At 43.1% G+C, this 25,449-nt stretch overlaps 1 protein-coding gene across 1 annotated transcript in view; it reads right to left on the bottom strand.

Annotated features, from left to right (window-relative positions):
- The window catches only part of igsf9bb (immunoglobulin superfamily, member 9Bb), a 155,887-nt gene that overhangs the window by 72,774 nt on the left and 57,664 nt on the right, over positions 1-25,449 (bottom strand). Inside the window, exons 5-6 of the mRNA XM_038988473.1 lie at positions 12,874-13,025; positions 693-810 (exon numbers count right to left, since the gene is read on the bottom strand). Coding sequence (XP_038844401.1) covers positions 693-810; positions 12,874-13,025 — 270 coding nt within the window. The remainder of the gene's footprint in view (positions 1-692; positions 811-12,873; positions 13,026-25,449) is intronic.

A 25,449-nucleotide genomic window follows, 5' to 3' on the forward strand; every position in this document is an offset into this window, starting at 1 on the left:
ACCAAAGTACGTTCGTCTCTAGGAGACAGAACATGTCTCTTCCTGAGCGGTATGACGGCTCATGGTGTTTATACTTGCTTACTATTGTTTGTACAGATGGACGTGGTACCTTCAGGCGTTTGGAAATTGCTCCCAAGGATGAACCAGACTTGTGGAGGTCTACAATTTCTTTTGAGTTTCCCATGATGTCAAGCAAAGAGTTTGAAGGTAGGCCTTGAAATACATCCACATGTGCACCTCCAATTGACTCTTATGACGTCAATTAGCCTATCAGAAGCATCTAAAGCCATGACATAATTTTCTGTAATTTCCCAAGCTGTTTAAAGGCACAGTCAACTTAGTGTATGTAAACTTCTGCCCCACTGGAATTGTGATACAGTGAATTAGAGGTGAAATAATCTGTCTGTAAACAATTGTTGAAAAAATGACTTGTGTCATGCACAAAGTAGATGTCCTAACCGACTTGCCAAAACTATAGTTTGTTAACAAGAAATTTGTGGAGTGTTTGAAAAACGAGTATTAATGACTCCAACCTAAGTGTATATAAACTTCCGACTTCAACTGTATGTACACCTGCCTACTAAAACCTTCACCCTGCAGAAAACGAACACAAAGACACACAACTCTACTGCTGCACACATATACACATGCACTCACTCACTCACACAGATGTTGAGTTGTGACAGGGCTACCTTGGACAAGCAAGCGTGTGGTGTGAACCACCTCCCCCTGGATGCTGTAGGCTCGGCAGGTGTACGCCCCCCTGTCCTTGCGGCTGACCGACAGCACCGTCAGACTCCCATCAGACACCTGGGGAGGGAGAGGACACCATAGAAAAAGTGAGGGGGGGGGTTCTGTCAAAACAATAAGAAAAATTCATAAAGTTCCATGTGAATTTACAATGCAGATGGTCTACATCTGAGAAAAACAATTGTTTAATTTATGCTACTGCTGCTTTTGCTTGTCACAGGAGTGGGGCGTGTAGCTTGTTGTTGACCAGGGATGTTCTCTTGATAAGTGCTAAATTGGACCATTTTCCTGTCCTGCTAAGCATTCGAAAAGTATTTTTGTCACTAGTACTTTTGTCTGTCAGGTAAAATGTATGGAGTAAAAAGTACATTATTTTCTTTAGGAATGTAGTGACATAAAAGTAAAGTTATCCTAAATATAAATAGTAAAGTACAGATACCCCCCAAAAAGTCTTAAGTACTTTACTCCAGTGCTTGTGACTCATCAGACCCACAGCCACTCCCCTGCTCCCTGCTTCACTTGGACTGAAATATGTTCTGGAACTCATTTTGGGTGCTGATACTGTTTATATTTAGGTGCAGGAACTCCACAATACTTTTGAGCTAATATTCTATAAGAGGAACAGGAGCTCAAGCAGTAGAACATTTGAGGTGTCGATACTCAGGTCCGGTAAGCTCCTGCCAAAGTCAAGCACTGCTTCTTATCTGTTGCGCAAATAGCCTACAGCTGTGTGTCTCGAGCTCACTGGCACAGGAAACTGCCCGGAATATTTTATATAAATGTCGCCAATTCGCTAGCGCGAGCTTAGGGCTGGGCCTAAGTTAATAGTTGATACAATATTTCAAGTTTGTTGCAGACAGGCCATGTGTAGCCAATTTCTGGGATATTTATTTTTATCGGGATATTTTCTACCTGCAGGCCACAATGTTTCTATTTGTTGGCTTTATGTAGGCTATTTTTTACATAGTTGGCAATGGCAATAGAAGTTACTTTTTAGGTTTATCATTTTCATTTAGATTTGGATCGAATTTTGATTAACCACATTACAATGATTTTGAGATATGAATAAGTTATAAATTAAATGAAACTGTTTCACGAAAATGTACATATGAAAACCATAACTGTCACGCAGATCGGTAGAAATGGTAAAATACATTGACATTCCACATGAAAAAGGTTGCCGAACCATCATGTAGCCTATTACCGGCATCTTCAGGAGCGTAATGGCAGAATATGCGAAAGTCAGCAGGAGCTGGAGGAGAATAGTTGGGTCAGGATAAGATTTTTTCTTCTGGTGATCTAGATCTCTGGTGCCCTCTTGAGTCATCTGTCTTATTTCATTAAACTGGACGCTTACTGCATATATAGTTGATTTTATTAAAACACATACGGTTGTGTCTATATATGGAAACATAGACGTGACATTTTTTCGCCCAATCATTTGGTCGATAGGACAGATTACTTTCGGTACGTTTTTTTGTCGGGGACAGCCCTACGACAGCACCTAAATGGGGGCCTTTTTTCTGGAATTCAGCAGAGCCTGAGGGCCGACCGTGCCCCCTGCCCCGTTTTGATCCACACAGACGCACACAGGGGCAGGCACACGTGCACACAACATGTACACAAGCAGAAGTGTAGAGCTGCATCCTCTGCATACATCACATACTGAAAGCTACCAATTGATGTATTGAGCCAATGAAAGCTCTGTTTGACGTGCTGCATTTGAAATGTTCTATCTTGACAGCTGAGGCTTGTCACTTCGGCATATTATGATGTGCTTTGTCTTCAAGGCAACACCACAGTATGGAGACATCAACAGATGTCTTACAGGGACTATGGAAATATCCATATCTATTAATATTATAAACACACTATTTTCATGCTCAAAGGATATGAATAATACGAGTTTAAAGTGATGATATGAAGTGAATATACGACTTCATCATGCGCAGTGAAGAAGTCTGACTATGTGTTATCCATTTGGATGATGAACAGCACACACTGCAGGAGTAAATAGCGTGTGAAGGAAAACATTATGTCAATTAGCTCCAACTTTAAAGTTGCAATATGTACGTTTTTTGGGCGACCTGACCAAATTCACATAGAAATGTATGTTATCGATCTGTCATTCTCATTGAAAGCAAGTCTAAGAAGAGGTAGATCTGTTCTATTTGCGCTATTCCTATGCTTCCTGTTTTTAAGTTTAGTTTTTGTGTCTTCTACTTTCGTTTTTGTACACCAGCTTGAAACAGCTGAAAAAACAATATTTTTGGTTATGGAAAAGATATTTCACAACAGTTAAGATGGCACAATGATTATCTACACTATACTTGCTTGTTTTGTCACATACAGTGCTTTCGGAAAGTATTTAGACCCCTTGACTTGTTTAATATTTTGTTATGTTACCGCTTTATTCTAAAATGGAGGAAATCGTTTTTTCCCCCTTATCAATCTACACACAATACCCCATAATGACAAAGCAAAAACAAGTTTTTAGAAATGTTTGCTAATGGCCTCCCGAGTGGCGCAGTGGTCTGCTGTGCCACTAGAGATCCTGGTTCGAGTCCAAGCAGCCCGCCGCAACCGGGAGACCCATAGGGCGGTGCACAATTGGCCCAGCGTCGTCCGGGTTAGGGGAGGGTTTGGCCGGCAAGGATGTTCTTGTCCCAACGCGCTCTAGCGACTCCTGTGGTGGGCCGGGCACAATGCTTGCTGACACAATCGCCAGGAGTATGGTGTTTCCGCCAATACATTGGTGCGGCTGGCTTCCGGGTTAAGTGGGCATTGTGTCAAGAAGCAGTGCGGCCTGGTTGGGTTGTGTTTCGGAGGACGCATGGCTCTATACCGTCGCCTCTCCCGAGTCCGTACGGGAGCTGCAGTGATGGGAAAAGACTGTAACTACCAATAGAATACCACGAAATTGGGGATAAAATAAAATACATTGTTTGCTAATTTATTAAAAATAAAAAAACTGAAATATCACATTTACCCCATAATCTCTTGGTAAAATGATGTTTCAACAGGACTTACTACAAGCAACCCATTGTAAGGTGTGCAGGGATTACACTGAGGGGTGTAAATCGAGATCTACCACTCAGATAAAAAAAAAAAACATGAATTAAAAAACGTAAGCCGATGCAACATTAACCAATTAAAAACAGTTAAGCAGCAATGAGGCCCAATAGATTGAGAACTTGTTCTCAACTTGCCTACCTGGTTAAATAAAGGTTAAATAAATAAATAAAAACATTATCACTGCATATTGTCTATGCTTGAATTGCCCTGCATTTTGAAATATATATACACTGCTCAAAAAAATAAAGGGAACACTTAAACAACACAATGTAACTCCAAGTCAATCACACTTCTGTGAAATCAAACTGTCCACTTAGGAAGCAACACTGATTGACAATACATTTCACATGTTGTTGTGCAAATGGAATAGACAAAAGGTGGAAATTATAGGCAATTAGCAAGACACCCCCAATAAAGGAGTGGTTCTGCAGGTGGTGACCACAGACCACTTCTCAGTTCCTATGCTTCCTGGCTGATGTTTTGGTCACTTTTGAATGCTGGCGGTGCTTTCACTCTAGTGGTAGCATGAGACGGAGTCTACAACCCACACAAGTGGCTCAGGTAGTGCAGCTCATCCAGGATGGCACATCAATGCGAGCTGTGGCAAGAAGGTTTGCTGTGTCTGTCAACGTAGTGTCCAGAGCATGGAGGCGCTACCAGGAGACAGGCCAGTACATCAGGAGACGTGGAGGAGGCCGTAGGAGGGCAACAACCCAGCAGCAGGACCGCTACCTCCGCCTTTGTGCAAGGAGGAGCACTGCCAGAGCCCTGCAAAATGACCTCCAGCAGGCCACAAATGTGCATGTGTCTGCTCAAACGGTCAGAAACAGACTCCATGAGGGTGGTATGAGGGCCCCGACGTCCACAGGTGGGGGTTGTGCTTACAGCCCAACACCGTGCAGGACTTTTGGCATTTGCCAGAGAACACCAAGATTGGCAAATTCGCCACTGGCGCCCTGTGCTCTTCACAGATGAAAGCAGGTTCACACTGAGCACATGAGCACATGTGACAGACGTGACAGAGTCTGGAGACGCCGTGGAGAACGTTCTGCTGCCTGCAACATCCTCCAGCATGACCGGTTTGGCGGTGGGTCAGTCATGGTGTGGGGTGGCATTTCTTTGGGGGGCCGCACAGCCCTCCATGTGCTCGCCAGAGGTAGCCTGACTGCCATTAGGTACCGAGATGAGATCCTCAGACCCCTTGTGAGACCATATGCTGGTGCGGTTGGCCCTGGGTTCCTCCTAATGCAAGACAATGCTTGACCTCATGTGGCTGGAGTGTGTCGGCAGTTCCTGCAAGAGGAAGGCATTGATGCTATGGACTGGTCCGCACGTTCCCCAGACCTGAATCCAATTGAGCACATCTGGGACATCATGTCTCGCTCCATCCACCAAAGCCACGTTGCACCACAGACTGTCCAGGAGTTGGCGGATGCTTTAGTCAAGGTCTGGGAGGAGATCCCTCAGGAGACCATCCGCCACCTCATGAGGAGCATGCCCAGGCGTTGTAGGGAGGTCATACAGGCACGTGGAGGCCACACACACTACTGAGACTCATTTTGACTTGTTTTAAGGACATTACATCAAAGTTGGATCAGCCTGTAGTGTGGTTTTCCACTTTAATTTTGAGTGTGACTCCAAATCCAGACCTCCATGGGTTGATAAATTTGATTTCCATTGATAATTTTTGTGTGATTTTGTTGTCAGCACATTCAACTATGTAAAGAAAAAAGTATTTAATAAGAATATTTCATTCATTCAGATCTAGGATGTGTTATTTTAGTGTTCCATTTATTTTTTGAGCAGTGTATATATATTTTTTTGACATTTATTGGTATATGATCACACTGGTAATGGGTCATTTGTTGTATTACTTTATTTTTGGACTGATGACCTGCATCTGATGGTCAGTCTGAGGGGAGGGACGGAGCAGCGGTGAGGCTAGCCTCTCACCCATCTCCCCGTCCATCCGCCCACCTTCTCTCCACTAAGAAAAGAGGGCAGTTTTCCAGCTGATGGCGAAACTCAAGTCACACTGCATTATTTCTGCCTCATGCACCAATTCATGTTGTTACTCCTATGCAATATTCCCTCAAAAAATGTTGGGCACTGAGCAAATATCAGGTCTGCTGAGCGCAAACTTGAACGCTCAGAAAATTCTGTGCAACTTCCAGCGCGCATTTACTGTGAACACAGAGTCTGTATCTGTTTTAAGTTGCTGTTTTAACTGTGGCTATTTGATCATAATGTAGGCTAACCAGAGTGGTCTACCATCAAACACAATGGAGAAAATGCATCCCATAACATTCTAACATGGAAATAGCTATTCTCTCATTCAGCCTACAGTAGCAGTCAATGTGTGGTGCTCAATGTAGGCCTACATTCCATGAGACTTTTGAAAAAAACATGCAGAGCTTGACATTAACATGTTTATCCACTCAGACAAGGAGGTGACTGAAAATATCGTTGTGTTGTTTGATGCAAGAAACCAGTTTACAAAATTAAATCACTTATGATTCCCATTCCATTATTACAGCAAATCAGACAAATTATGCTACCCTCTGCCTTTTGGCTACTTAGATTATTCAAGCCCGTCTCAAAATACAATACTTCCCCTTTAAGACAAAATAAAGCTCTTTACATGACTCGCTTTTCAAAGATGTCTAGAAATGTAAATGTTTTGTGCTCTTGTAGGAGGCAATCACTCCTCTATTGCTGACAACAAATTATTTATAACTGGACTAATAACTCACTAACTAGCAAAGGATATGAACAAAATGTACACACGTGGCTTTATGCAGCTCTTGCTTTGATCTCAAAACAAGCACATCTACTCACGACTGCTTATGCTGTAAACACAGTCCAGTTCAATGAAAACAGCACAGATCCATATATGGCAATGGTCTATTTGGTATATGCCTACTGCAGCTCTGCTTATGCCGCACTGGTCTGTGTAGAGTACGGGCTGATTCATGCATGTCAATGCAATAGAATCCTACTCCGATGCGTTCTACCTACAACAAAATCTCTTGCATAGTTAGTTTTCTTTCGGTATTTTGCATTGAAAGTGTCTAATATTGTGTTGATTCACAATATTCGCCACAGTAAAGGGAAATGTTGATATTGTTAACAGGGAAAACTCTTGAACAGTGGGTAACAACCTATTCTGAGTCAAGATCACTTTCTGAGTCAAAATGCAAGCCGCTCAGATATTTTTTTTTAACATGACTAAGAACGTAAGCCTTTGCAACATTAGCCAATTAACAACTGTACTGTAGCAATGAGGTTTGTGCAGTAAGCTGTAGGTACAATACATTATCACCGCATATTGGCTTTGCTTGAATTGCCCTGCCAATGCATCGTTGTTCAGGCCATTTTAAAAACATTTTTGAGGTAGGCTATGTGATCACACTAGTAATAGATCCGTTGTTGCATTAGTTGTGAGGCACAGCTGAGGTTGCATACATTTAAATAATTCGCTTTTTATTTTACTGGGCTAACCGTGCCTGCATCTGATGGTCAGTCTCAGCGAGGGAGAGAGCAGCAGACTGACCAAAAAGGACACCGTCTTCCAGCTGATGGTGAAACTTGAGTCGCACCGCATTAATGAATGTCGTTACCCCTATGAACAGAGAAAGTGAAATATTCCTCGATATAAAAAAAAGACCCAAGCTGATAATTATAACAACAACACAAGCCTATCGATACACATTCCTACTCATTCATTACTGCTGCAGTGCTTGTTGTAGCGCTGAGTGGAAATAGAAAGAATGAGCATTTTATGGCTTATGAAAGTGTTGATAGTGCTGTATGACAACTTAAACAAGAACTTACACATAACAGTAGCTCTTTGCTGTATTTGTTGAGTCTCTCTCTAGTCTCACCTATAATGGTTCCGGAGGGGATGGCTGCTGTTTTACGGGCTCCTTACCAACTGTGCTATTTTATTAGTTTTGTAACTCATTTTGTGCATAATGCTGCTGCTACTGTCTCTTATGACCGAAAATAGCTTCTGGACATCAGAACAGCGATTACTCACTCAAGATTTCCGACTCGAAGGATATACTGCTTTATCGAGACACGTCTCAAATCCCCATCATCCACGTGAAGAAAAGACGGAGAAAAGGGGGGAGGGGTGCGGGGTGCCTTGTAGGAATTTGCCGGCAAGTAGGTAAACCACCACAACCCTCCGTATTACTGGCCAATGTGCAATCATTGGAAAACAAACTGGACGATCAAGACTATCCTACCAACAGAATATTGAAAACTGTAACATCTTATGTTTCACCGAGACGTGGCTGAACGACGACACGGATAATATAGAGCTGGCTGGGTTTTCTGTGCATCGGCAGGACAGAGCAGCTACGTCTGGTAAGACGAGGGGCGGGGGTGTGTGTCTATTTGTCAATAACTGCTGGTGTGCGATGTCTAATATTAAAGAAGTCTCGAGGTATTGCTCGCCTGAGGTAGAATACCTCATGATAAGCTGTAGACCATACTATCTACAGAGAGAGTTCTCAGCTGTATTATTCGTAGCTGTCTATTTACCACCACAAACCGATGCTGGCACTAAGACTGCACTCAACGAGAAAAGAAAATTCTCATCCATAAGCGGCGCTCCTAGTGGTCAGATGATGCTGATGCTACGCTACAAGACTGTTTTGCTAGCACAGACTGGAATATGAGGATTCATCCAATGGCATTGAGGAGTATACCACCTCAGTCACCGGCTTCATCAATAAGTGCATTGATGACGTCGTCCCTACAGTGACTGTACGTACATATCCCAACCAGAAGCCATGGATGACAGGCAACATCAGCACCGAGATAAAGGCTAGAGCTGACACTTTCAAGGAAAGGGACACTAATCCGGATGCTTATAAAAAAAATCCCTCTATGCCCTCAGACAAACCATTAAACAGGCAAAGGGTCAATACAGGACTAAGATTGAATCCTACTACACTGGCTCTGATGCTCGTCGGATGTGGCAGGGCTTGAAAACTATTACAGACTATAAAGGGAAACCGAGCCGCGAGCTGCCCAGTGACGCGAGAGTGGAAGGGAGGATGAAATGAAAAAAGGATGAAAGAGTGGAAAGGGAGGATGGCTACGTAGCCCTGAGGGGAGAAGGAGGACAAACAAGGTAGTAAGCTGTCTCTTCTCTTGCAACGGATCACGGTAGAGGAAAGTGGCAGCTGATTTGCACTGATATGGAAAAAAACAGGACGTGTGCAAGCAATAGATGTTGGATACTTTGCTTCAGAGAACGACCAATATGGACTTTTTAGGGCCGATACTGATTTTTGGTGGTCATGGAGGCCGATATTCAATATCATGTATGCATTCATGCATCTATTTTAAAATCAAATAATACATTTGACTGTTATTACCAATCTAATTACATAACATAATGGTAATACTTGTATTTGAATGGTAAATCTCTTGATAAACTGGATATATTAAGATGGCATAGGCCTACTCACAATACAGGTGAATGCATATTCAATAGGAGTGTGTGCATGCATTGAGTTATTGAGCTTGTTTTGGCTGATCAGTGGAGTCTATGGTGCTACAGATGACAAACAATCTGTTTGCCTTCCATTTGGGACTTATATTAGCCTACTGATCAACAACATTTGCATAGAAGCATCACTCCAGCATGTCACGCCTGTATGGAAAAACATCATATAGGCACTGCTGTTAGTTTGAGAATATAAAATAACACCTATTCAATGCAAATGGGTCCAACTTAACGTCATGATTTGTGATCATGGATCCTTACAAAACTAGAATTGGTAGTCATTTTCTGTGGTCGGGAAAAAAATACATTCAGTTGACTAAACAATTCCGCTGCCATGATAACATTTTAAATAACTCAATAGGCTAGTTCAGCTATCTGTCAAGAAATGGGCGGGTTGTGACTTGATCCTACTGCTACGAATGGATAGAGTGAGCACCACCACACAGCACCCCCACCAACACACTCACACACCGCACCCCACCAACACACTCACACAGCACCCCCACCAACACACTCATGCACAGAACCCCCACCAACACACTCACACACTGCACCCCACCAACACACTCACACAGCACCCCCACCAACACACTCACACACAGCACCCCCACAGTCACACACAGCACCCCCACCAACACACTCATGCACAGAACCCCCACCAACACACTCACACACCGCACCCCCACCAACACACTCACACAGCACCCCCACCAACACACTCACACACAGCACCCCCACAGTCACACACAGCACCCCCACCAACACACTCATGCACAGAACCCCCACCAACACACTCACACACCGCACCCCCACCAACACACTCACACAGCACCCCCACCAACACACTCACACACAGCACCCCCAAAGTCACACACAGCACCCCCACCAACACACTCATGCACAGAACCCCCACCAACACACTCACGCACAGCACCCCCGCAAACACACTCACGCACAGCACCCCCACCAACACACTCACGCACAGCACCCCCACCATCACACAGCCTAACACAGACAGACACTTTTCAGCATCCCAACACAGCACCCTCACACACACAGCCTAACACAGACACACACTTCTCGATAATTCTTAACTGTAACACAGACCGATACTATTCTAACAACATAGATTACTTCTAAGGTAGGCCTACACGTGAGATGGGTTATATTGTAATGTTATTTTTTAGTTACTCTGGTGATGGGAATATAACCTGCAGCAAATAATTAGTCTAGGAGAGTGACCTGCCTGTTAGCCAGTTGCACAGAAAGATTGATGGGACACATGTTCAATTCACTGGTATTTAGCTATGTTTTTATTGATTGTAGGGCTGTAGCCACTGAATTCTGGTAGTTTTCACTTGAAAGAATAAAACCATCAATCACAAAATTTGCTGCTGGCGCAATACAGCCAATGCCGCGCAGCACTGCCTCTCACCCGGCTCAGCGAACGGAGTCAGGCACTCCCACACAGCTAGCAAGCTAGCAGTCGTCATGGAAATGGGGGTGGCGAAACGTGAATCCCTGACAACCCATACATCAAAACGTAGCTAAGAAGCCCTACTTTGTAACATGCTATGTTTTCTGGTGTCTCGGAAAACATCTGAATGACAGAAGCGAAGGAAAAACGTTTGACGTTATATTTAAGACAGAAGACCTCCGATAACCGTGAAACACACTCATGATTACCCCATACTTTTTGGCAATACAATGTCACATTGATCTTACTCTGATAGGTTGAGGAATACCCATCGCAAAGAGCAAATATGAACACAGCTATTTTGCGGGTTTCACAAAAAGGGCTGTCCCATAGATTTGAACGTTCTTAGTACGGCACTTGCTTTACATTTGGGCTCATATCGCGTAAATATCTGTCACGTTCCTGACCTGTTTTCTGTTAATTTTGTATGTGTTTAGTTGGTCAGGGCGTGAGTTGGGGTGGGCATTCTATGTTTTGTGTTTCTATGTTTAGGTTAGTGGTAATTAGCCTTATATGGTTCTCAATCAGGGACAGGTGTTTGACGTTTCCTCTGATTGAGAACCATATATAGGTAGGCTGTTCACACTGTTTGTTTGTGGGTGATTATCTTCCGTGTCTGTGTATGTTGCACCATACGGGACTGTTTCGGTTTGTTCGTTCGTTTGATGTAGTCTGTACCTGTTCGTGAGTTCTTCGTGTTATATGTAAGTTCTTAGTTCAGGTCTGTCTACGTTCGTTTTGTTATTTTGGTAATCATTTCAAGTGTTTTCGGTTTTCGTCTTTCTTTAATAAAATCATTATGTTAAATTATCACGCTGCGCTTTGGTCCAATCCCTACTCCTCCTCTTCATCCGAAGAGGAGGAGGACAACCGTTACAATATCATAACGTACAGTCTTTTTAGACATGGGTAACAACTGCCACATTAATGTTTTCAAATGATTTAATATGTATACTCACAAAAAGATTTGATATTTAGTGAAAACAGATTTGTTTACTGCATTTTTTTTGTAGAATTCTCTTATAGTGTCCATTGTTTGTCGCGTAACCTAACACCCTACTCTTGGTGCTGACATCAGCTGTAGCTGAGCTAAATCGAACTCTTTGTTTCAAATCCTCTTTGCTATATTCCGGCTGAAACATGCATGGTTGAATGTCACCATCTAGCTAATAGAACATCAAAAAATGCTCCATCGTTGAATTCGTGTTGAATCACTTGAAGCTACTGCGGTCTGATCAGTTCTTTCTGTTTTGCCAAGAGTATTTTGTGTTGTGTCCACCTCCCTTTCAAAAAAGCCCATCTTGGGGAAGGGACGGGGCCAGAGCAGGAAGCACCGCCGTTGTAGACTTTCAGAGACTGGAAAAAATGTGTCACCTTGTATATTTAGCAATGAATCCGCAGATAGGAACATCGCTGAAAGACGCCCGTTGGCTCTATCAAACAAGGACAACCATATCTACACACAAAAAATGTATAGTGTGATCGGTATAACATAGACGGCTTCGCTAAATGCCTCAAAGCAGGACTACATTTATTTTCAGATCTCGTACCCCCCCCCCCCCCCAATACACCGTAAGTCGCCATAGGGTGTATCGTTAGGCACGCGAAGCCCAGTCCTGCCCTTTTCGTGGCCAATTATGTGTGAAACATCTCACTGACCTGGGAATCCCTCGGACATGATCAAAACAAACCCAAGGTCCCCCAGGGTGAAATTCCCCTTTAAAGTTGTAAATGGAATGGGATAGAACGTCTCCAGATAACGAGCAGACTATGCAATCCCATGAATAGAGCCATAGACTAGACAACAGATGGGGCAGGTCAAATGTTTACCAGTAATGTTTACCAGTAATCTATCTTCTAACATTATCCCCACATATAATGTGAACCGCTCCTGGACTTGCTCAACAGTTTGCATGATATAGCCAATGTTGTCCTTTCTAGCATGGCCATCCCCACTGTGCTTAGTATAACTACTTGGACTTCATTGGGCCATTATCGCGAATACCAAGTGGGTGGGGCAAACACAGGAAATGGTGATGCGGGGGTCTACCTTGTACTTGTCGCTGTCCTCCACAGGCTCGCCCTCCCGGATCCAGCTGACGGAAGGTTTGGGGTTGCCGGACGCCACACAGCTCAGGGTGATGCTGCCGCCTTCCTTGGCCTCAACATACTGCGGTGGCGTGTCTGTGAAATTGGGGGGAGCTGTGAAAAGGACGATGAAAAGAAATGGTGAGTAAAATGTATTTGTCAAATGTCAAAAGGGAACTCATTAATGCAATATCTCTAATGTTCCAATGTCTGTGCTTTTGTGTGATATTTGCATTTATATGTCTGTCTATCTAACATTGTGTGAAGCTGTTATGTGGACAAAGTTTGTCCTATTCTGTTTAATATCAATGAATCCTGGGATCCACTACTACATGTTCTAGCTAGAAAAAACGAGATGTGTCGCTGGGAAAGGTGCATAGTCAAGTGAATGTTTATGAACTTTGCTTGGACGATGTATCCATTACCACACACAAGTAATGTGTTTTCTGTTAATGTTACTGTGCATGTGCTGTAGTATATGTGAGAGAGCTCCAACAAAGAATTTCAATGCATTTATTACCTTTAATATCTGCAAATAGCAAATAAACTACTTCAACTTGAAGCTTATACCAAAATATGGCCAAACCAGGGTATCACTTTATATTAACATTCAGTAATAATAAACCATTTGTAAGGTATTAAAAAACAGTTTGCTCACCATTTAATCATTACTCCCATTATTTGTAAAGGTTAGAAGATAGTTATTCACACATTTTTATAAATTATATTAAACATCTTGTGTTGTGTGGTTATTATGTTACCACTGATATGTTTTTATCTAGGTCATTTTGAGAACTTAACACTTGAACCACCGGGCCTTTCAGCCTAGACGTATCCACTAGAGATTGTTGTCGAACAGCGTCATTAGCATACGGCTGGCCTCGATGTAACTCCCCTTCTAGCCAATGACAGGTCAACATTCTAACAGTCGAATAAATACATTTCATATATGCTATCTGAAGAATAATCATTTGGTTGTGTTTATGAAGGTATTAGGTAGTAACTTTAGAATATATATTTTTTTACTTTAAAGAACATAATAGCATTTTTATTTGTTTATGTTACTCTAGGCCAGGGATGGGCAACTTTGATGAGGGTGTGGGCAACAAAAAATCTGAACGCATCATGAGGGGCCGAAGTTAGCTCACGGGTCTGTGTACCCACATCCATCTCCCCCACATTGCGAGCCAAAAAATGTGCCCCCCCTCTTGACAGCAATTCATTTTAGAGTTAATTCGTGCAATTCTATACATTGGGGTGAAAATACAATTTTACAGTTTAAAAGCTAATTTGCTGCAATTCTACACATTTTGCCATAGGTGTCACGACTTCCGCCGAAGTCGGCTCCTCTCCTTGTTCGGGCGGCGTTCGGCGATCGACGTCACCGACTTTCTAGACATCACCGCTCCATTTTTCATATATCCATTTGTCTTGTCTTGTTTCCATACACACCTGGTTTTCATTTCCCCAATCATACTACTTGTATTTAACCCTCTGTTTCTCATCATGTTTTGTGAGTAATTGTTTTCATGTTATGTGGTGTTAGTTTATGCGCTTTACTTTTATGTTCCGTTTTTTGAACGCGCTTGATTTATGTAGTGCTCTCATTTTTTTGTAACTATAATAAAAGTGTGCCTGTTCATTATAATCTGCTCTCCTGCACCTGACTTCGCCTCCAATTCACCATTGACAATAGGGTGGAAAGACATTTTTGCAGTTTTTAATATGATATCTGAGTGAGACCGACTAAAAAAATCAATAGGGGCCCGACGAACGGTAATTTTACCATGATAACAAGTTTACATAACTGGCCGCTAAACTAATTTAGCAATCTAAAAACATTTAGCTGACATGGGCTAATTGACTGACTATCAGTGACTGACATAAGAGTAAAAATTGCTGATGCACGAGCAAATTTCTACTGTTGACTAATTTATACTCGCCTTTATGTTTGACACATGTGCGCTAGCCTATAAGTCATGTTATGACTGACTGGTGATCATTGCCCTTGCTGTGTTGACATTCCCTGCCTAAGTTACAGTGTCACGATCGTCGTAATGAGGCAGAGTGGACCAAGGCGCAGCGTGATAGAAAGACATCTTCTTTATTATGAAGACGAAACAAACGAACAAAAAAACAAACAAACAGACGACCGTGAAGCTATTCAAACAAATAGTGCTGACACTACACATAGACAATTACCCACAAAAGCCTACTGCCTATGGCTGCCTTAAATATGTCTCCCAATCAGAGACAATGAATGACAGCTGTCTCTGATTGAGAACCATTCAGGCAACCATAGACTTACCTAGACACCTACACTCAACACAAACCCATACACTCTACCAAAACCCCCTATACCATACAACCACCCCAGACGAGACAACTATACACAAACATCCCCCCTGTCACACCCTGACCTAACCAAAATATTACAGAAAACAAAGATAACTAAGGCCAGGGCGTGACATACAGTCATTGAAACAGTTCATCCTAAAGTGGTGGAGGCAGCAAACAATGTACCATGCCAGCTGTGATTTACAACTTGATAGCAATTTTTTTTGACTACCAAAAAATGTATTGGTGAATTATATGAATCATGCATTGAACTGCATCCATCTATTCTGCCAACAATGTGTTACTGTACGTCATGAGTAAAATATAAACCTCTTATAAAGTTGGTTTTGAAGCATACACTGGCAACTTGATATTTTTGACTGATATTATTCTGTTTGTTTCATATCTGTAAAGTAGTTAAAACGCAGTCAGTTCCACTTTAAGGAGCATCATGTACGGCTGGAATCTATGGCAGTTGTGCTTAGTTACATGGTGCCAAAGAGCCACTCATTCAACCATCAATGAATCCTCTGTGTACACCATCTCCAGGCATTTATAGCCTCTAAGTGTACTGCATATGAGCCGCTGCCGCTAGCCACTTCCACTCACTTTCCCCATCCTCCACTCCTCTGGGCCGTTTTAAGTGTGAATAATTGATCTCCCTCTTTCCTCACTCCTCTCTACTCCTCTCTACTCCTCTCTACTCCTCTCTACTCCTCTCTACTCCTCTCTGCATTTCTCCAGGGCCTACTCCTTGCTTCTGATTTAGGACCAACACCGTGGCCTAGACGAAACCCAAATCTCCCACCGGCTCATTTCTTTTGTGATCATTTATGGAATGAGAAGTCGGTTACGCCCTAGTTATAACGTTAATATTGTCACTATGGAGGTGGGTTTATATTCTGGGCTTATATTATATTCAGGGCTTATATTCTGCTTTTGTCACTACTATGGTATTGGGATATAACACTTTCTCATAGGTTTTCATTAGTTTTATGGGTTAGCTGCTGCCCCCCTCTTCAACTCTCTCAAGGTGAGTGTACAAGCTGCCTTAATTTGCTGAGAGAGAGAGGGAGAGAGAGAGAGAGAGAGAGAGAGGAAAGAGAGAAAGAAAGAAAAATAAAGAGAAAGATCGAGAAAGAGAGAGTAGACTCCTAGGAAATCAATTACAGTGCTGTGAAGAAGTATTTGCCCCGTTTGTAATTTATTCTCCTTTTGCATATTTTTGATAATGAATGTTATCAGATCCCTCCCCTAACCCGGACGATGCTGGGCCAATAGTTTTTTATTTATTTCACCTTTATTTAACCAGGTAGGCTAGTTGAGAACAAGTTCTCATTTACAACTGCAACCTGGCCAAGATAAAGCAAAGCAGTTCGACACATACAACAACACAGAGTTACACATGGAATAAATAAACATACAGTCAATAATACAGTAGTAAAAGTATATATACAGTGTGTGCAAATGAGGTAAGATCAGGGAGGTAAGGCAATAAATAGGCCATGGTGGCGAAGTAATTACAATATACCAATTAAACACTGGAATGGTAGATGTGCAGAAGATGAATGTGCAAGTAGAGATACTGGGGTGCAAAGGAGCAAGATAAATAAACAAATACAGTATGGGGATGAAGTAGATTGGATGGGCTATTTACAGATGGGCTATGTACAGGTGCAGTGATCTGTTCTGACAGCTGGTGCTTAAAGCTAGTGAGGGAGATATGAGTCTCCATCTTCAGTGATTTTTGCAGTTTGTTCCAGTCATTGGCAGCAGAGAACTGGAAGGAAAGACGGCCAAAGGAGGAAAAGGCTTTGGGGATGACCAGTGAGATATACCTGCTGGAGCGCGTGCTACGGGTGGGTGCTGCTATGGTGACCAGTGAGCTGAGATAAGGTGGGTCTTTACCTAGCAGAGACTTATAGATGACCTGGAGCCAGTGGGTTTGGCGAAGAGTATGAAGCGAGGGCCAGTCAACGAGAATGTGCAGGTCGCAGTGGTGGGTAGTATATGGGGCTTGGGTGACAAAACGGATGGTACTGTGATAGACTGCATCCAATTTGTTGAGTAGAGTGTTGGAGGCTATTTTGTAAATGACATCGCCAAAGTCGAGGATCAGTAGGATGGTCAGTTTCACGAGGGTATGTTTGGCAATATGGGTGAAGGATGCTTTCTTGCGAAATAGGAAGCCAATTCTAGATTTAATTTTGGATTGGAGATGCTTAATGTGAGTTCTGGAAGGAGAGTTTACAGTCTAGCCAGACACCTAGGTATTTGTGGTTGTCCACATATTCTAAGTAAGAACCGTCCAGAGTAGTGATGCTGGACAGGCGGGCAGTGATCGGTTGAAGAGCATGCATTTAGTTTTACTTGCATTTAAGAGCAGTTGTAGGCCACGGAAGGAGAGTTGTATGGCATTGAAGCTCGTCTGGAGGTTAGTTAACACAGTGTCCAAAGAAGGGCCAGAAGTATACAGAATGGTGTCGTCTGCGTAGAGGTGGATCAGAGAATCACCAGCAGCAAGAGCGACATCATTGATGTACACAGAGAAGAGAGTCGGTCCGAGAATTGAATCCTGTGGCACCCCCATAGAGACTGCCAGAGGTCCGGACAACAGGCCCTCCGATTTGACACACTGAACTCTGTCTGAGAAGTAGTTGGTGAACCATTTGAGAAATCAAGGCTGTTGAGTCTGCCGATAAGAATGTGGTGATTGACAGAGTCGAAAGCCTTGGCCAGGTCGATGAATACGGCTGCACAGTAATGTCTCCTGTCGATGGCGGTAATGATATCATTTTGGACCTTGAGTGTGGCTGAGGTTCACCCATGACCAGCTTGGAAACCAGATTGCATAGCGGAGAAGGTATGGAGTGATTCAAAATGGTCGGTAATCTGTTAACTTGGCTTTCGAAGACCTTAGAAAGGCAGGGTAGGATAGATATAGGTCTGTAGCAGTTTGTGTCTAGTGTCTCCACCTTTGAAGAAAGGGATGATCGCGGCAGCTTTCCAATCTTTGGAAATCTCAGACGATACAAAAGAGAGGTTGAACAGGCTAGTAATAGGGGTTGCAACAATTTTGGCAGATCATTTTAGAAAGAGTGGGTCCAGATTGTCTAGCCCGGCTGATTTGTAGGGGTCCAGATTTTGTAGCTCTTTCAGAACATCAGCTATCTAGATTTGTGTGAAGGAGAAATGGGGGAGGCTTGGGCGAGTTGCTGTGGGGGGTGCAGGGCAGTTGACTGGGGTAGGGGTAGCCAGGAGGAAAGCATGGCCAGCCGTAGAAAAATGCTTATTGAAATTCTCAATTATAGTGGATTTATCGGTGGTGACAGTGTTTCCTAGCCTCAGTGCAGTGGGCAGCTGGGAGGAGGTGCTCTTATTCTCCATGGACTTTACAGTGTCCCAGAACTTTTTTGATTTTGTGCTACAGGATGCAATTTTCTGTTTGAAAAAGCTATGCTTTCCTAACTGCCTGTGTTTATTGGTTCCTAACTTCCCTGAAAAGTTGCATATCACGGGGGCTATTCGATGCTAATGCAGTACACCACAGGATGTTTTTGTGCTGGTCAAGGGCAGTCAGGTCTGGAGTGAACCAAGGGCTATATCTGTTTTTGGTTCTACATTTTTTGAACGGGGCATGCTTATTTAAGATGGTGAGGAAGGCACTTTTAAAGAATAACCAGGCATCCTCTACTGACGGGATGAGTTCAATATCTTTCCAGCATACCCGGGCCAGGTCGATTAGAAAGGCCTGCTCGCTGAAGTGTTTTCGGGAGCGTTTGACAGTGATGAGAGGTGGTCGTTTGACTGCAGACCCATTACCATGCAGGCAATGAGGCAGTGATCGCTGAGATCTTGGTTAAAAACAGTAGAGGTGTATTTGGAGGGCAAGTTAGTTAGCATGAGATCTATGAGGGTGCCCGTGTTTACGGATTTGGGGTTGTACCTGGTAGGTTCATTGATAATTTGGTGCGCCACCTCATGGGTCTCCTGATCACAGCCGGCTGTGACACAGCCTGGGATCGAACCCGGGTCTGTAGTGACGCCTCAAGCATTGCGATGCAGTCCCTTAGAGCGGTGCGCCACTCGGGAGTCTATTTAGCCATTTTCATGTAGATTTGATTGTGGGTTTTGGATCGTCTTGCGGCATGACCCAGGTGCATTTCAGCTTTAGCCAGCTCACAGACAGATGGTCTGACATTCTCCGGTAGAATTCTCTGATACAGAGCAGAATTCATGGTTCCTTATTTTAAGGCATGTCGTCCGGGTCCTGAGGCAGCAAACCATCCCCAAACCATCACCACCACCACCATGCTTGACCGTTGTTCTTAATGTGGAATGCAGTGTTTCGTTTTTGCCAGGAATAATGGGACCCATGTTGTTCAAAAAGTTGTACTTTTGACTCATCTGTCCATAAAACATTATTCCAAGAGTCTTGATGATCATCCAGGAGTTTCCAGGTGCTTTTTGGCAAACTTGAGTCAACTTTTTGGATGAGATGGTTCAGTTTCCTGTGCTGCAGCTTCAAACATAAATTGTTAATTGGACTAGCAACTACAGCATTGAGCATTATTTGGCACAGGGTTTCTCTAGTACCCAATAACAGGGGAACTGAGGATGGAAACGCATAACATTGTGTGAAAAGCTCAATTTCAATTACACCATGGCAATGACTACAATTAGCATCTTTACTGTGTATTTTAGTGGTCAACACAATTCTGATCGAAATATTTCATGGTTGAAATTAGATAATTTCCAGGCCAAAGTCTTAAACATGCACAACATTTTTGGAGGAATGCTTCATCCACTGACATTTCGGAAAAGCCCAACTTCATTGTGTATTTGAAAGATTTATATTGCACAAAAAAAGTCTTCCTGATGTTGGCTAAGTAACAAATACCTAAAAAGCACAGTCGATGAAAACGGGACAGGGGAAGGAAATATCTGGGGCCTCAACATAGTTAAATATTTACAGAAAAACAGTCAAAGTGCAATGCACTCTCCTACAGAAAGACTGCAGTCTTCATTAGACGAGAGGCCAGTGCGCTCGAGGAAAAACAGTTGTCAGTGTACCTCTATGGGATCGGACGTAGTGTACTTCAGGGCCTGACACTAGTCAAAACCTTAGTTCAATAATGCATTTGTTGAAACCTTCATCTGACCTTGACTCTACTGCTCGCGAACACTTGTGACAGTTTCTCCCAGTGACCACACTTTTAGATGTACCATGAGGTAACTCTCAGGTTTACGGGTATCAGAGCCAAAATGGATGCCATGTGGGTCAACAAAAGGACAGAAAGGCATAGGAAGATGGAGTCTTAATCAAGCTTAAGGGGGCCTATGAGCTGTCCGCTATACAGCAGGCTACTGCCCATATATCTCAATATTGTGTTGTAATCATACCATTTCGCCGATGACAACACAGCTTTAGACACGTTACACATCTGTGAATGACTAACTTTAGGCAGTCCACATCACAGGTACTGTAGCTGTAGTATCACAGCTTTTAGCTATATTATTATTCAGACAGAGCTCAATTCCATTACATAATTTGGATCCCACTGTCCCTGCAGGACTTGTGCCTCATGTTCTAATACAACCAACAGCACCTGGCCCTGCGCTATCAAAGCAGGTAATTAAGAACGCTCAGCATCTGTCCATCCACTGCATCTCCACTAGCCTGCTGCATACGGAGAGTTTGGAACAATACCATGGCTTTACCACTTTACCCCTACAACTGGTTTTATAGTGAGCAACTCCGGTCCTGGAGGACTACGGTGCATGCAGGTTTTTGTTCCAGCCCAGTACTAACTAGCCTGATTTAAGTCTAAATTGAATGAGTAGTTGATTAGTTGGATCCCCAAAATGGTTTTAAATGGGACTCTAAAGGCTAGCTTTATGGTCTGTAGCAGGATAACGGCGAGCTTTATAGTCTGGCCCACAGCAGGCCTTACCATCTACTCTCTCTGTCAGTGTTCAGACTTGGAACACCTGGCATGGCTGCAGGAGGTAAGGGGAACATCACTGGCTCATCCTCCCACTTGACGAGCCCGGGCAGTGGGTAGGAATCAAAGCCCCCTTTGTGGAGGGAGGTTCTTGGAGCTCAGGGAGCCTGGTATGTGTTCCAAGGAGCCTGGTATGTGTGTGTTTGATAGTGCGCCCTGGCTAGGCATAGGGGCCCCACAGTGCAACGGGAGCTTCTAGGGGCCCTACACTGCACCGAGAGCTTCTAGGGGCCCCACACTGCACCGGGAGCTAGGAGTCTTTCTGATAGGGGAGTTAAGGCCTGATCCCAGCACAGCAAGGGGCTTTCTAAGAGCTCTGACCTCATTTTACCATCACTCGCTTTCTCGCTCTCCCTCTTCTTCTCTAAAGCTACATATGAAAAATATGCACTCACTACTGTAAGTTGCTCTGGATAAGAGTGTCTGCTAAATGACTAAAATGTAAATGTAAAATGTACATTTGAAAACTAGGGACACACACACACACACACACACACACACACACACACACACACACACACACACACACACACACACACACACACACACACACACACACACACACACACACACACACCCACACACACACACACACACACACACACACACACACACACACTTTAATGAAAATAGGCATGTGTTTTAAAGAGCAGCTTCACACACTTGCCCTATATCAATGCTGCATGAGGATTGTCACAGCAATTTCAATGGCAGCAGGGAGGAATGACACCATCTTTGTGCTAGAGGAAGAACAAGTGTGACAGAGAAAGGGTGTGTGTGTGTGTGTCTGTGTGTGAGGGAGTGATAAAATAGCAAGCTTGTGTCGCAGGGTTGGATTAATAAACAGCATGAGAGGAGGCATGCTATAACACGCCTTTGTAGCTGTGAGCCCTGCAAAGTGTGTGCAGATGTTCACACACACACAGGTGAGATCTAATTTGGCAGGAATACTGTGGAGAGTCAATGCTTGGCAGAGAGCCCTTGGTCCTACAGCGCCCACACACACACACACACACACACACACACACACACACACACACACACACACACACACACACACACACACACACACACACACACACACACACACACACACACACACACACACACACACACACACACACACACACACACACACAGTCCGGTTTCAATCCCCAGTTCTGTTCTGGAGAATCTAACTAACGCTGCCAGGTAAAATATAGCACAGCTAACTGTAGCAGAATTGAGGCAAACACAGTCCAGTACATAAACCCAGCACAGTCAAAGCTATGACAGTTTAGCAGCTGACATACCAGCCCACTATCACTTTGACTTACTAGTCTTACTAGCCCATTTAAAGTTAGCCTAGTTAGCCTGTGATTGAGTTAGCCGAGCTAGCCTGTCTTGAGTTAGCATAGACTATGGGTGGCAGGTAGCCTAGCGGCTAGAGCGTTGAGCCAATAGCCAATGAGGTGAAAAATATGTTGATGTGTCCTTGAGCAAGGAATTTAACCTTAATTTGCTCTAGGGAGCCTGGAACAGGCAGCAGATACTGTTCCTGAGTACATCCGTTTTCCCAAAAAGAAAGTCAACATCTTCCCCAATAATAAGCCGTGGGTAACTCGGGAATTAAAAGAGCTCCTCAACCAGAAAAAACAAGTGTTTAAATCAGGTGGCAGTAAAATTTCAGAGGACTCAAAAGCAAAATCAAGTAGTGCAAGGCAGCATACAAAGACAAGGACAGTAGGAAAGGCTGGCAAGGGCTACAAACCATCACGGGCTACAAACCAAAAAGAGACATTGTATGACCGTCGAAATGACCTTGCTTTTGCAAATGATTTGAACAGTTTCATTGTCAATATGACGTGTGATTTTAAATGGCAGCAGAAAGTGGCCTTGGACAGTATAGACAGCATACCAGCTGTTGATATACAGATCTCTGTGAATGACGTCAAGCAATACTTTCAACGTGTCAACCCACGAAAATCATATGGTCCAGAAGGAGTCAGCAGCAAGGCAGTTCAGACATGCACAGACCAGCTCGCATTACCGTTCCAGAAGCTGTTCCAGCGGTCACTGAAAAGTGGGATAATTCTACTTATGGAAGAAGTCGCTGATTGTCCCAGTACATACAAACAACAGGCCAAAAGAAAATAACGATTTACGCGCTGTAGCCTTGACTTCTGTACATATTCAATGGTTTGAAAAAATGATTCAAAAACAAATTCTCTCTGGTCTCTCATCCCAATTAGATCCTTTCCAATTCACCCACCGTGCCTCCAGGAGTGTTGATGATGCATTACTGATCATGTTGAACAAAATCTCCAAACATTTAGAAAAGGCAAATAACCTAGTGAAAATTCTAGTCATGGACTTCAGTAGTGCATTTAACACCCTCCAATCCCACCTGCTGTTGGATAAGCTGGTGAATATGGGTGTCAACTCTATACTGATCAAGTGGATTAATAGTTTCCTTGTGAACCATACTCAACAAGTGAAGTTTAACTCTGCCATCCCTACATCTAGAATGGTGAACACAGAGCCCCTCAAGGTTTCGCACTTTCACCGGTACTGTACACAAACGATTGTCAAGCCTCTGACTCAGCCCATAAATTCTTTAAGTATGCAGATGACACCTCTGTTGTGGGTTTCCTCCACCCAGACTGAGCCTCTTTTCAAGGTTTTGACAGAGAAACTGCGAAATTCGTCTAGTGGTGCGCAGATAACTTTCTTGAAATAAACATTAAGAAAACAAACAAAATGGAAATTGATTTCAGAAGGAACAAAAATCCATCACCCGCTACGAAGATCAATTGGGAATCAGTCGATAGAGTGACCACATAATACCTAGGAATCGAAATTACAAACTAAAATTCAATGACTGTGCCTTTGCAAAGAGAAAGAAATTGCAACAGAGAATGTTTTTTTTACGCAAATGTTTTTTTTTCGACCACCATATCTTACAAATCTGTCTTTTCCTTTGGTCTGAAAGAGTGTGTGGAAACACGCAAGTGCAAAACCCAGTCAAGATTCAGCGCTTGATTAAGACGGTTGGAAGGATAATTGGTATAGATCAAGAATCAGACACCAACTGTACACAAAACGTATCCTCCTAAAACTTGAAAGCATTTGACATGCCAGTACTCATCCCCTTTACTCAAAACTCAGTCACAGCAGTAGGGGAAATAGACTTATTCAAAAGGAAATCAAAACAGATAGATATGGGGACTCTTTTATTCCAACAGCAATAAGGCTGTGTAATAGAAAGTCTGTTGGTCCCTCGACTACACAGCATATTGAACTTTCACTTTAAATGTGTAGCTATAGCACTTTGAATGAATTACATTGTGTAGTTTCTGTGTTTCCATGTTTTATGTACTGTGTTTTTAAGCACATGACCAAATGAATCTCCCCCTGGTGGCAAAATAAAGTTGATCTGAATCTGAACAAATATAGGTGACCCTGTAAAACAACCCATTTCACTGCACCTATCCAGTGTACATAACAATAGAAACATCAAGATAGGCCTAGCTAGCCTATCTTGGTCCAGTCCAGCTAGTTCCTGGCTCATGATGTCAAGCTGATGTACAGCCCTGGTGGAGTTTCCTTTCGGTTAGCAATAGAAGCGCCACACGCCAACGGCCACTTCTGTTTGATTTTGTCCATTTGAAAAAATCTGCAAAAAGAAAAGCTATGTCCTGCTCCTTCCCTGACTCTTTCTAAATGTTTGTATTTTACACTGATCAGACATTTGAAATCACAGACAAAAAAGTATTGAGCCTTTCTACCTCTTTTTCACGTTTTACTTTGTAAAAAGAAGCTGTTATGGGACTGTTTTACTTACTGTAACTATTTTACTAATCAAATGTATTGTAATGGAAACAAAAACATCCTACGTGTTGCAGTAGGCTTTTAGAATAATACAAAACATATCCTTTACTCTATCCAGGTGTAACGGCTTTCATATTCGTCCTCCTCCTCGGACGAGGAGAGGCGAGACGGATCGGACCAATACGCAGAGTGGTTAGTGTTCATAATGATTTAATATAACGAAAACTGAACACTGAATTACAAAACAAATAAACGAAGTGCAGAAAACCTATACAGTACCGTGTGGTGAAAACACAAACACGGAAACAAACACCCACAAAACACACGTGAAACCCCGGCTGCCTTAGTATGATTCTCAATCAGGGACAACGATTGACAGCTGCCTC

The sequence above is a fragment of the Salvelinus namaycush genome, chromosome 3, assembly GCF_016432855.1.
Source record: "Salvelinus namaycush isolate Seneca chromosome 3, SaNama_1.0, whole genome shotgun sequence".
Classification (NCBI taxonomy): Eukaryota; Metazoa; Chordata; class Actinopteri; order Salmoniformes; family Salmonidae; genus Salvelinus; species Salvelinus namaycush.